Source organism: Equus przewalskii, chromosome 22 (assembly GCF_037783145.1).
Source record: "Equus przewalskii isolate Varuska chromosome 22, EquPr2, whole genome shotgun sequence".
Taxonomy (NCBI): Eukaryota; Metazoa; Chordata; class Mammalia; order Perissodactyla; family Equidae; genus Equus; species Equus przewalskii.
This window is the reverse complement of record NC_091852.1, coordinates 43,197,757-43,210,496: the sequence shown is the minus strand read 5'-3', so window position 1 is coordinate 43,210,496 and position 12,740 is coordinate 43,197,757. Positions and strand designations below refer to the sequence as shown.

General features: G+C 34.8%; 1 protein-coding gene across 12 annotated transcripts in view; it reads right to left on the bottom strand.

The window, feature by feature from the left end:
• The window catches only part of IFT74 (intraflagellar transport 74), a 98,999-nt gene that overhangs the window by 26,392 nt on the left and 59,867 nt on the right, over window positions 1-12,740 (bottom strand). For 6 of the 12 annotated variants that reach the window (XR_011531631.1, XR_011531628.1, XR_011531627.1 and 3 more), the window contains exons 17-18: window positions 6,465-6,628; window positions 5,793-5,918 (exon numbers count right to left, since the gene is read on the bottom strand). Coding sequence is in view for 6 of the 12 variants with exons in the window: in XM_070590216.1 (XP_070446317.1) it covers window positions 5,793-5,918; window positions 6,465-6,628 (290 nt within the window). In the remaining 6 variants the exon portion in view is untranslated. Of the gene's footprint in view, window positions 1-381; window positions 689-2,012; window positions 2,074-5,792; window positions 5,919-6,464; window positions 6,629-6,973; window positions 9,834-12,322; window positions 12,431-12,740 lie in introns of those variants that run through there. The other 6 variants (XM_008519053.2, XM_070590215.1, XM_008519052.2 and 3 more) reach the window with 3 other exon arrangements.

The window sequence follows — 12,740 nt, the reverse complement described above, 5'->3', positions numbered from 1 at the left end:
TTAAAAGTTTTTAATTCCAATTTTTTAGGGACAACTGATATATAAAGAATACATGTTATATTTCACCTGTGACTTTATATACCTTGAAACACATCAAATGTGCCCTATTTGAGAAGCAAAGCTCAAAGCTAACCATCTTCTTTCTATTCTTACTTTATCTAGACACAGAAATTGACAAGGTTGATATAAGTGCTAAATCAAAATCACACACCCTGCACCCCTTCTAGAGCTGACACCTGGAAAGATGAGCTCATGTGCTGCCACAGACGGATTATACCAACTAAATGAATCTCAATGGCCACTTTTACTTTGTTTATCTCTCAGTTCTTTGAGACATTTTTATCACCCACATAAAATAACTACAAATATAAAAGGAGATGATGCTTTTTAAAAGGCAAACTATTTATTGAACTATTATATTATTTAAAACATCGCTCATCAGAGGCCACAAAAATTATAGCATTCAAAAACTGTAAGTAAACTCTTCAAGCGTAAGCCATTTTTTTGCAGTCTGTACAAAGTTTAGCAGCAAGAGGATACTGCTACAGCAACTTGCAGTTGGTTCAGACTCAGGTTCTGCTCATGCTACGCAGAGCTTCCACAATGGTTTTATTGTACTCTGCAATCTGCTTGGTCACATTCTTCATAATTGGCCGGTAATCACTCTCTTGACTCTTGGTTGCTATGACTATTTACGTGAATTAAGGAGGAACACTCAATAAAAATATCAATCTAATCGTGGCTCTGAAAGAAACCAAATCATACTGCTATTTTCTTATTGAAAACTGAAGATAGCACAGAAAAAGCACAATTAGAATATTTTAAAAAAACAACGTTTTATTGTAACTGATTAAGCACCAATTGAAACCTAAAAGACCAAGCAAAACTTGTTTCAAAAAAGATCACCTATAGTTTAAAAGCTTTTTTTATAGCCTATTTATTATACATCTCAGTGCAATTCTGGTCTTGGAACAACTGAATATTCAAAAGAACCATGTTGTCTACAGTACCACACAGAATTTCAGGCAAGTCTCTAGACTTCACTCTGTTTCAAAATCACCTACTTCGTGTTGCACAAAATTAGAGTGCTGGGCTTCAGCATATTGTGAACAGGAGTCTGCTACTTTTAAACTAAGCTGCACTACCACTGGGAATGGAGCCCCTAAGCATCTCATCCGGAGGTAAGCCGGGGTCCGTGCTGCCATGAGCTGAAGTTCAGCAGGGTCCTGGAGGAGAATCTATGCTGCCAGAGTCTGGATCTAGTTCTCCAGGCACAGATGTCCTTGAATGGGTCAAAAAAGGGAACAGGAAACAACTTTTGGGGAAATGTTTCTTAAAACTCCAAAATACATGTCCTTAGCAGCTGCTTCCTCCTATGATCACAGAAAAAGATAAATAAGATGGGATATAAGTACTATCTTGGTAGAAACAAGATGAAGTTGAATTGGCTGAAACACAGATGAGCTGGAAGGTCAAATTTCTCATAAACACTTCTTGGTTTATCTCCCTTTGCTGCCCAGAAGCCAAGATACAGCATTACAAACAACAACAAACTATACACACATATACTTATATACGGTTATACATAATTTCCCCAACAACTCTATAAGAAGGAAAAATTAATTGTATATGAGATGATAAAATTGAGGCTTAAACAAATTAAGTAAATTGTCCAAAGTCCATAAACTATAAGTAGTAGAGTCACCATTTACAATTAGATCTTCCAACTCCAAAACCTATGCACTTAGCCACGATGCCACACTATGACTTTATATAGTCTGCCTTCTATTAGTCACTTTGGTACCCTGCCCCCAGCCTCCCCTGCCCCCACTGGCTATTGTAGAGTGGAAACTGTCTTATTCAATTATTCTCCACATAGTTTAGCTCAGTGTTTTGTACATACTAGTTATTTGATAAGTGTGTGTTGAATTGAATTTCATTTCGGTCTTTAAAGAAATTCCTAGAAAAAGAAATCACTCAGTCTAGTTCATTTGCAGCTTTCTAAAGGATACATTCTTTCATCACAAAATTATTTTGCTCATGGTGTTGCCACTTCCTCTCCAAATTTGTAAGCTAAAAACACAAAAGAAGAATGTTAACCAGTGCCCATATTCAAAACAATTATACACCCTTTTAAGAGGATAAGAAAAAAACCCCACTCAATTTTAAATCTTATCAACTCCTTGCATTTTATTGAGATAAAGCCATGGTAGACAAAAAAGAAATTCAGAAAAGATTAAACAATACTAAATACACTAATACAATGTTGAATTCGACAACAGGTTTCACTCTATATGTTTACTTTAATTGGAAAATATTTAAAATATTTATTATACCAATGAACATGCCAACTGACAGACAATTTATGATTTTCCCTTTCCTAAAAGAACTTAAAAAGGAAGAATGGGACATCATGGGAATCTTTCCTTGAAATCTGGAAGTCTCATGCCACAAATGTAATATATTCTAACACTGTCAAAGGTTCAGCTATATAGAAGAAACTTCCTTATTTCCAGGGCTAAATTTCCTGTCTAATTCCACAAGCTGTGATAAGAGCAGAGCTGCAGTGTGAAGATTATAAGAGGGCTGGTAAAAAGCTGGCACTGTTACAATAATTTCTGCATCAACAGGAAGCTAATGTGGATATTATATTGATGGTTGCTTCCTCAGAAGACAATTTTACTATTATAGAATTAAACTGTTTTTCTGATTTAATTAACCTTGTAACTCTGGGTTATGGTCTTTCTTTTTTAAGATGCACATAGTTTTTTCCCTAAGGAAAGGACTGTCTGAAAAATGAAACTTTAAAATAATGTTCTGCCTGGGCATTTCCAAGAAGTAATGATTATTTTTAAAAATCTGTTAACTGAAGCAGCATTAACAATATTTCTTTCTATTCTCGTGTTAAAATTATTTTCAGGGCATAAGTTCAGTCTTAATGTGGCATCCATCCCATTGTTTCCTCTAGAGATAGAACTAGATATTAGAATGAATCATATCTAATTAATCATGTGAAATGCGTGTGCTGTGTAGTTAACACTACTAAATCAGATCTAGCTCTCCTAGGTAGGACCTTGAAGTTAAGACGGATTTAGGGAAGCAGTCAGCACTTTTTGACTATAAATCTCTAATAACCTTTTGCAAAGTCAAGTACCAAACTTCTCCCCCTTTGTTTCATACAAGGAGAGGCCTTCTTATAATGCAGATCTCTTAAGAGCTACACGAATAATGCTATAAAAGCAGCATATGTCAGATGGTCAAATTCCTTGTGTATTATATATCTATATTAGTGACTTGCCTTTAAACCTCCAAAGATATCATGAAACACAAATCTGGCTTTTTCCTACAACTTATTTAAAAAGCCTGTTATGAGTTCTTTATCTATTTTGGATATTAACCCCTTATCAGATATATGATTTGCAAATATTTTCTCCCATTCTGTAAGTTGCTTTTCCATTTTGTTGACTGTTTCTTCTGCTGTGCAGAAGTTTTTTAGTTTGATGTAGGCCCACTAATTTATTTTTGTCTTTATTTTTGCTTGTGCTTTTGGTGTCAAAACCAAAAAATGTTACCAAGACTAATGTCAAGGAGCTTTTCCTCTGTTTTCTTCTAGAAGTTTTACAGTTTGTTCCAATATAAATGTTTAAATTATTTCAAATAAATAATAGCCATACATTAAAAAAAAATCCTGTTACGTAAAATTATTTATAAATGTCAAAAACCATTTTTAAAGAAAATAGTTGCAAAAGATAGGGAAATCAGGATTTGATTTGATCAGCTGGGATTCACAAAAGTCAACAAATACAGAGATGGCTTGTAAATTGTGACTTATGGTACAAGTTCCTATTATCAGTATACATGGTTAAGAATATGATTAGCACTTAATGTGGGAATAAACAAGGTAGCCACTGACTGGCTCTAAGAAACTGTGGCAAGTGTTTTCCTCCTTAAACCATCTATTCAGTGGAAAAGGAGGGCCAATATTGCGTAAGAAATATAATATTTTTCCTTAGACCCATTTAAGACAGTGACCTCATAAACTTTTTCTTGGGTTTCTTCTCCAGCACCCATCACCACAGTACACAGCCTAGGACAATTTTGCCACTTATAAGTCCACATCTAGGCTTGTATATTATGAAGTAGAGACAGAATAACTGACTGATAAATTTGAATTATGTAAATTAGTGATTTCTAAGCTTTTCATAGTTGTGGCAAACTCACATGGGATATTATCCCTTTCAAGAATATATCTTTCTTTTAAATGGTACATCCATAGTATCAAATAGCTGATGTCATAAAAATGTGGTCAAAAAAGAATTTGAAAATATTTAAATAAGAAAATAAATGCTTAAAGACTGTATGCATGGAATGATTTCATGTTTTGTAAAAATAATAATAATAATTTAAATTGGATGCATAATTGCAAAGGAAAAAAGTTTACCAGGGTATTATACCAAAATGTTAATGATGATTGTCTATAAAGATCATATTACTATATAAAGAAAAGGAAGAAGAATTTTAATGCATTTAGCATTAATAAATCATAGGTGTAAATTGCTAATATAGACTAGTTAGATATGAGAATGACCAATTTTTATCAGACCATAATTTTGTACATGTCATACATGCTTCATTTAATGCTCCAACAAATACTTATTGAACACCTATTATGGGACAACAACCAGCACAGGATGGGGGAAAGTGAACGAGACAGACGTCATCTCGCCTCTCAGACAGAGCTCTCACTCTACAAGGCCTCAGTCAGACAAGGTCAGGCAATTACCAGCAGGACGAGTGATAGGAAAAGTGGGCTTGACTGTGCATCCTGTGTAAATAATCAGAGCTGTAACTCAAGAAGTTCAAGGCTGGGACTGCTCTTTATAGCATTATTTGAACAGTTTTAAAACTAGAAATAACCTAAATGTCCAACAATACAGAATTAGATCAGCAAGTTATGCTATCTCCATCTAGTCAAATATTATATAGAATCATATTTAAAAACAATATCTACTGACAAGGGAAAGTACTTATGATGTATAGTTAATAATGAAAGACAAGTTTCCAAATATGTACAAAATGACACTACTTCTATAAATATACAGAAATAAATGTGTACTTATGTATATATATAAAGTTTGTGTACACATAATATCTACATAAAAACTAGAAGGACCTATACAAAATGACAAGATCTGTCTCCTCTGAGTGGTGGAATACTAGTCATTAGGGTTTATTTTCTTTATCTGTGGTTTTTATGAGTTAGCAAAGTTTCTGCATTAAAAATGCTTTATTATTATTATTTTTTTTTGGTGAGGAAGATTGGCTCTGAGCTAACATCTGTGCCAATTCTACTCTATCTTGTAGGTGGGACACCGCCACAGCATGGCTTGATGAGTGGTGTGCAGGTCTGCGCCCAGGACCCAAACCTATGAATCCCAGGCCACCAAAACGGAGCTTGTGAACTTAACCACTAAGCCACTGGACTGGCCCCAAAAATGCTTTCCTTCTAAAATTTTTAAAAGCTGTTATCATTAATGGCTGTGCCAGAACAGTGCCTAGCGTAGAGTAGGCCTTCAATACAGGTTCATAGAAAGCAGGAATGCAGGAGTAAATTTGTTCTGAGTGGACATTGTACAGAACTGGCTACTTTTAAAGTCAGAAAATCTGGTTGGTAAATAAAGAGGTGAAAAAAATGGAAAAAGGTTGTTGTAGAGTGAAAATATAGATTAAAAGAACAGGACAGATAGTTTAAAAACAGAAGTGAAATTCAGAGTCGTTTTCTTTCTTTTTACCTGAGAATGCGTCTCATTTTCCTGCAATTGTGTTTTTAGTGCCTCATATTCTACGTTTAGCTTCTCCATTAATTTCTTAAAGGCATTTCTGCGGGTCAATAATACTGTTCTCTCCTGATGTAACTTCTAGGTAGATCCAAAGAGAGGTACGGAAGAAATAACAGCCTTTAGCAAATATCTAGTAAGCCGATATAAGTCATATTTGACAAATAACTTCAATGACATTCTGTTAAAATTCTACCAAGGCTATAATTACTCTAAAACCTGTTTCTAAAAATATCCTTTGAACTATAATATGCTAAATTAATATTAACTGTATTAATAATAACTCTATTAAGGCTGCCATATCTGTTCCTACACCACCAAATTTACTTTACATTAATATAAATGCCACTGAAAAGCCACTGACAGGTCTCAGTTAGGGAAATACCACAATCTAATCTGCATTTAACAAAGTTCATATTTGTTGAAATGCTCTATCCCTTGCTTTTCAATTTTTGCCTTTTGTTTAAAACTTAAATCACTCTAAATTCCATTTGTAAATGTCTTTATTTTTTCTTAGCTTATATATCAAAAAATCAACTGAAAATAACAAATTCTATAGATTACATAGATATTAAATTTGATCAGGAGAAAACTGGATTATAATTTTGTAAGACTGTTACCATTTACCTTTTTCTTTTCTTCACCTGATGATTTTAAAGCTGGCAAATCATTATATGTCTCCAGATCAGTTGTCATTTGCTTAATTTTGCTTTTCAGAGAATGTTGTTCCTCAGTCATCTTACTTTCCAGAAGTTCCATTTTCTGTAGATCCAACTGTAGACGCTGACTATCTGTAACAAACGAAGGTTCAAGGCCATAATAGTCAAACTTTATTCCTTTCACAAAAAGAAATGCAACGCAACCATGAAAAATGTTTTACAAAAGAAACACATGTTCCAATGCAACCAGTGAAACAATACAAAGATAAATTAAGAAAAAAAACCACTCACCCCCCAGGCAACTGCTGTAAGCTGATGCATATTAGCCACACTTGTCTCCACGCTCACACAAACATTTAAGAACACACATAGGTTTTTTTCCTTATTTAATATGACATAAAGACCCATTATTTTTAATGAGGGCATGACACAAACACACAGTCATTTGGGGAACAAAGCAAGTTACAAAACATTACGTATATTTGAGCAAGATTTTTAATTACATACACAGTCAATTCTCATTATTTGTGGCTCAGTCTACAAAGTCACCGTGAACACTGAGTTAGCGAACACGGAACCATTGCTCCTCCAGGAAACACATGGTTAGTTTCCTGTGAGCCTCTAGTCACAATATTTTCATCAACCGACTAATACATAACCTTGTTTCATGTGTGATTCATTAACATTGAACTCACTGCCAACTTATGTCTGAACAAAGCTTATCTAACACACAAGTGTTCTCCATAAGGCATATTCCAGCTTCCTTGCGCTTAGGAACACTAGCCAACACTTCAGCACTCGGCTCGGCACCATTTTAAATAACAAAATCACCAAGAAAAAGCACAAACGTGAGGAAAAAATTGACCTTAAATACACTGTGAAAAGGATACATGTTTATAGTATGAGGACTAAAACAAGAAGGCAGAGTGTTGTCTCTTTGGATCTCCGCTGGGGATGCACAAGGCAGGCAACTCAAATTTTTCACCACTCTGCATTTTCACAAATGACTGTGAAAGTGCTGCAATTATTGATTTGGGGTTACAAATTAATTTGAGTAGGCAAATTTGAATGAATGGATGGTAGGATAGACAGAGGGAGATACATATAAGCTTTTGTTTGTGGAAGGGAATGAGATTATGGGTTGAAGTCAGTTTAGGATACATCATGTTTGAGATATCTCAGAAACATCCAAACAGAGGTAAGTAAAGATGTCCATGTATAGATATATGGGTCTGAGGTCCAGAGGGAAAGGCGAGGTCTGAAGATGCAGATTTTGAAATCATCAGCATAAAGATGGCAAGCGAAGCTATGGGAATGGTTGAAATCAAGAGAAAAGGATTCATAACAGAACTAAATTTTCAAAGGATAAACAAACATGAAGGATCCTGTAAGGGAGAATAAGCAATAATAAATAAGAGAAAAATCAGAAGCCGTGGAGAAGAGACGTTTCAAAAATAAAAGAATGGTTTGTAGTGCAGAATCTTTCTTAGAAATTAAAAAAAAAGACTAAAATACGTGTTGGATTCACTGACCAGGAGGACACTTTATTTAATTAATATCTGCTGAGAAGAAATGGGACCAAGAATAAGAGGGCCGTTTTAAGAAAGTTGGCTGTGAAACCTTTGAAAGGGAGGGATGATAACTGGGGAGAGAATACTTAGAAAGGCTTTTTCTTTTTTTCCAGGACGGGATAAAATATAGAAAAAAGTCTGGCACATAAATGTCAAGATTTTAATAGTACTAAACTCTTGATAGTGGAACTATAAATTTTTTTTTTCTGAGGAAGATTAGCCCTGAGCTAACATTTGCTGCCAATCCTCCTCTTTTTGCTGAGGAAGACTGGCCCTGAGCTAACAACCGTGTCCATCTTTCTCTACTTTATATGTGGGACGCCTACCACAGCATGGCTTGCCAAGCAGTGCCATGTCCGCACCTGGGATCCGAACTGGCGAACCCCGGGCCACTGAGAAGCAGAATGTGCGCACTTAACCACTGCACCACTGGGCCGGTCCCTGGCCTTCACTTTTCCTCTATTTTCAAGTAGGGATATGAGTACCCTCAGAAAAATATGTGGTATTTCAGAGTGTCAAAAGCCACACACGAACATCTTCCTTTTATTACTTAGGGATTTAGGAGTGAAAGATTTCTATGTTAACATTTTGGAGTAAAATACAAAATCCAAATCAATTTTTAAGACAAAATTTATCTTATAGTGAAATGTATTGTTCTCTGTATATACATGTTATTTTTCTCTAGCTTCTTTCCTGGTTTTCTGTTTATTGTTGCATTTCAACAGTTTAACTACGATGTGCTTAGGTGAGGAGTTTTTATATTAATCCTGTTTGGAGTTTAATGAGCTTCTTAGATATGTAAAATTAAGTTTTTCATCAAATTTGGGAAATTTTTGGCCATTATTTCTTCAACTATCTTTTCTCCCCCCTGCTCTGTTCCTCCTCTCCTTCTGGAACTCTAATTACATGTATGTTAGACTGCTTGAAATAGTCTATTAGGTCATTTAGGCCCTGTTCATTTTTATTTCTTCTTTGGCCTGGATAATTTCTATTCCTCTATCTTCAAGTTCACTGACATTTTTTCTGCTGTCTTCCATCCTCCATTAAGGTCATTTAGTGACTTTTTCATTTTAGTTAGATTTCCAATTCCAGAATTTTCACTTGGTTCCTTTTGCAATTTCCATTTCTCTGTGGGATTCTCCATCTGTTCATTTATTATGATTTTATTTTCCTCTAAGCCCTTAAATATGTTTATAAACTTTGAAAGTCTTTTTCTTTTCATTTCACCATCTGGAGTATCTCAGGTCGAGTGTATTACAGTGACTGCTTTCCCCTTGACTCACATTTTCCCATTTCTGCACAGGTCTAGTAAATTTTTATTGCATAATAGACATTTTAAATGCTATGCTGTAGAGACTTTGGATTCTGTTGCGCTCCTGTGAAGAGTGCTGATTTACATCATACATGAGCAATAAACTTTGCTGAACTGAAACTCAACACTTTTCTCCTTTGGAGTGGGCAGCACCTGACATCTCCGTACTGAGTTCTTCCAACTTCCAGCTGCTGCTTTTCCTGGGTCCCCGAAAGTCCACCCCACGAAGACACGGCTCAGCAGTCAGATCAGGACTTGGCAGAGTTTACACACAGACTTTGGCACTTAGTCTCCCTCTTACCAGGACGTGCCCCTAATATGTGAGCAGGCAATCAGTAGGTTTCTTAATATAAGATTTAGCAAAATTTCCTGGGAATTAAGTTTCATTATCTATCCAGGTTCTCTTCTAATGGGAAATCAAACATCAAGCTGCTATTAAATGTTCCTCTTCTACCTATGAAACCGGAAAGATTATTGATTAACATATACCTGGAAGGTGACATAACAATAAAAATCTCATGTTCAAGAATTGAGTGACTCTGCTTACAAATAAAACAATGATCACATAAAGTATAAAATATCAAATAGTAAAAAAAAAAAACTCTTCAAAAGACATTGATTTAAGAAAGGAGGTTGTTTTAAGGTGATATAATTTGCTTTAATTTGGTATAATTAAACCTGAACATTTCCTTTTGTCCCTTTAAGTCTTAAGGTTCAACCATATTGAAATATATATTTAAAAACATATATATGGACTTAAACGTTGTCGAGAGGGCTTTGTTTTGTTGGATCCGTGTCTCTGCTGGGTGGAAATAGCTAAGATGAGAATCAAAGTGCTGAAGCAAAGGCACTGAGGCTTATGGTTTTCAATGCTCTGAATAAACAGGAAACGTACTTAGCTTGTACATTTTGACTGGTGAAACTAGTTATATAAATCTAACTACAAGTTTAATTTGAAGATATATTAGGAAAGTATATTTAGTAGCTATTACAAACTGCTTTTCCTAGAGAAAGGGAGAAAACGGTTGGTTGGTATAAAGTTTATCTTCCTTTAACAGCAGGTCCCCATGAAAAGCTAAAAGCTTCTCTAAGGGAAGAGACAGGAAGAGGATGCAGACTAGTTCCTTCTGATATGCTATGAAGTTGCAAAGTTTACCAAGCAGTGTGTACACAGTAGCAAAACCTCAGAAGGAACCACTTTGACCTGGGCAAATGCTTGTGAAATATTGTGCCATCAGCCCATTTGTTTATTCCCTGGAGTTTCCTTTCCAAAAATATAAATAAAAACGATTGCTGACAGATCCTTGTGTCTTTACTGATGCCGTACACCAGTGTTTCTCAATCTTTTTTTTCATTATTGTCCCTCTAAGCAGCCATTTGTAGACTTTTTTTCCCCAATCATCTCCCTCCTATAAAATTTTTCTATTACAGATGTGCTGTGTATCTGTTTCTGTACAGTGACCTTTTGGAGGGCCACAAACCACTACAATATCCAAGATTTTTTTTACCCTCCCTTTAAGAAGTAATTTTGCCCCCTTGGGAGTGTTATTGCCCCATTAAGAAACACAGAGTACACTAAGAAAATCAGGTGAGTTCCAATTATAACATCAAGGGCTGAAAGGGAGCAATTCACAATAGCGGAATGTCAAATTCATTATCTCTGAAAGGTGAACAAGAATGCTATAAACCTCTTAGGGCGATCTCCAGATACAAGAAATTTCTTGTGGGAGATGGTGTTAAGGAAAGAGAGAAAAAAATAATTTATATGCTTGCTTTTAAATTAACACTTAAAAATAATTGAGTAAATAAAATTAATTGTAAGGGTCGAAGGATTCAAACCTTAATAAGGAAAATTTTCAGCAAAATTCTTATCATAGTAATAAACTGGATTTTTATTTCCATTGAAGCCAGTTCTCATTCTTTTTCAATTCTACATCTCTGGAGAAAATATAATGACTAGTTTTTAAAAGGAAATGTCAAAACAAAATGACGAAAGGAATAAAAAGTCCTGATAATTGAATTTGTTTCCTTTTACTGATATTTACCTTTTAAAAAATGTATGTTTCTCAACAGCCATTACACAAAGATAGCTTAAAGGAAGCAAAAACATGTTGAAGTAATACTGGCCTTAGATAAATAAAAAAATTAAAACTATGGTCTAAAACACAAAGCAGAGGCTTCCTAGATGGAATAATTAAACATAAAATTCTTTAGCAAATAGGAAAAAGAAAATAAAGATGTAAAAATACTCATAGTCGTATATATCCAAAAGAATTTAAAAAAAGGATCTTGAAGAGATATTGGCAGACCTGTATTCATTGCAGCATGATTCGCAATAGCCTAGAGGTAGAAATAACCTAAATATCCATCAACAAATGAATGAATAAAGAAAATGTAGTATGTACATACAATGGAATATTATTCAGCCTTAAAAAAGAAGAAAATCCTGTCACACATTACGACATAGATGAAGCTTGAGGACATTACAAGTGAAATTAACCATTCACAGAAAGACAAGCATAGCGTGATTCCACTTCTATGAGGTATCTAACGTGGTCAAACTCAAGGAAACATGAAGAAGAATGTGGTTAGCAGGGACTCAGGGGGAGGGAGAAATGGGGAGTTGTTTTTCAATGGGCATGTTTCAGGTTTGCAAGATGAAAAAGTTCGAGAGAGCCATTGCACAACAATGTGCAGACAGTTTACTATAAACTTAAAAGTAGTTAAGATGGCAAGTTTTATGTTATATGGTTTTCATCGCAATTAATAAATCGTAGTTATGAATCAAATAGTAGTAGTTATAAATCAAATTTAGAATGTATCTCCTCTAGTTGCCTGGCATATAATTCAGATATACAAATAAAAGAACGGGAAACAAACTAAACAAATCTGGGCAGATAAAATATACTTAGATGTATAGAATAAAAACAATTGCCCACTTACATCATCAATTTAAAGTCAGTTGTACATTAACAGCATTCAGTATGCATTTACAGGTCCATAATCCCTTATGTAAAACTCCTAGGCAGTTGTGTTTCAGAATGCAGAATTCTTCAGATTTTAGAAAAGAAAAATAGTGCATATACTGATTATTACATAACTCCCACAGCAGGGTCTGAGGCAGCATCCTATCATCAAGTACGTGAATATTTCTGCATCACATGTATGAACAGCTACACTAGGCAGGATAATAAAGACCATAAACAGCTTCATGTCAGTTCAGATCAGATTAGGTTTTGTTGCCAAGAGTTTTCTGGAATTTTGAGATTCCAGATAAAGGGATATTGTGGAGCCATTATTGCATTTCAAGAATCGTTCAGCACTTTAAGTTAGCAAATATTATCTTCATTCCCCATAATCC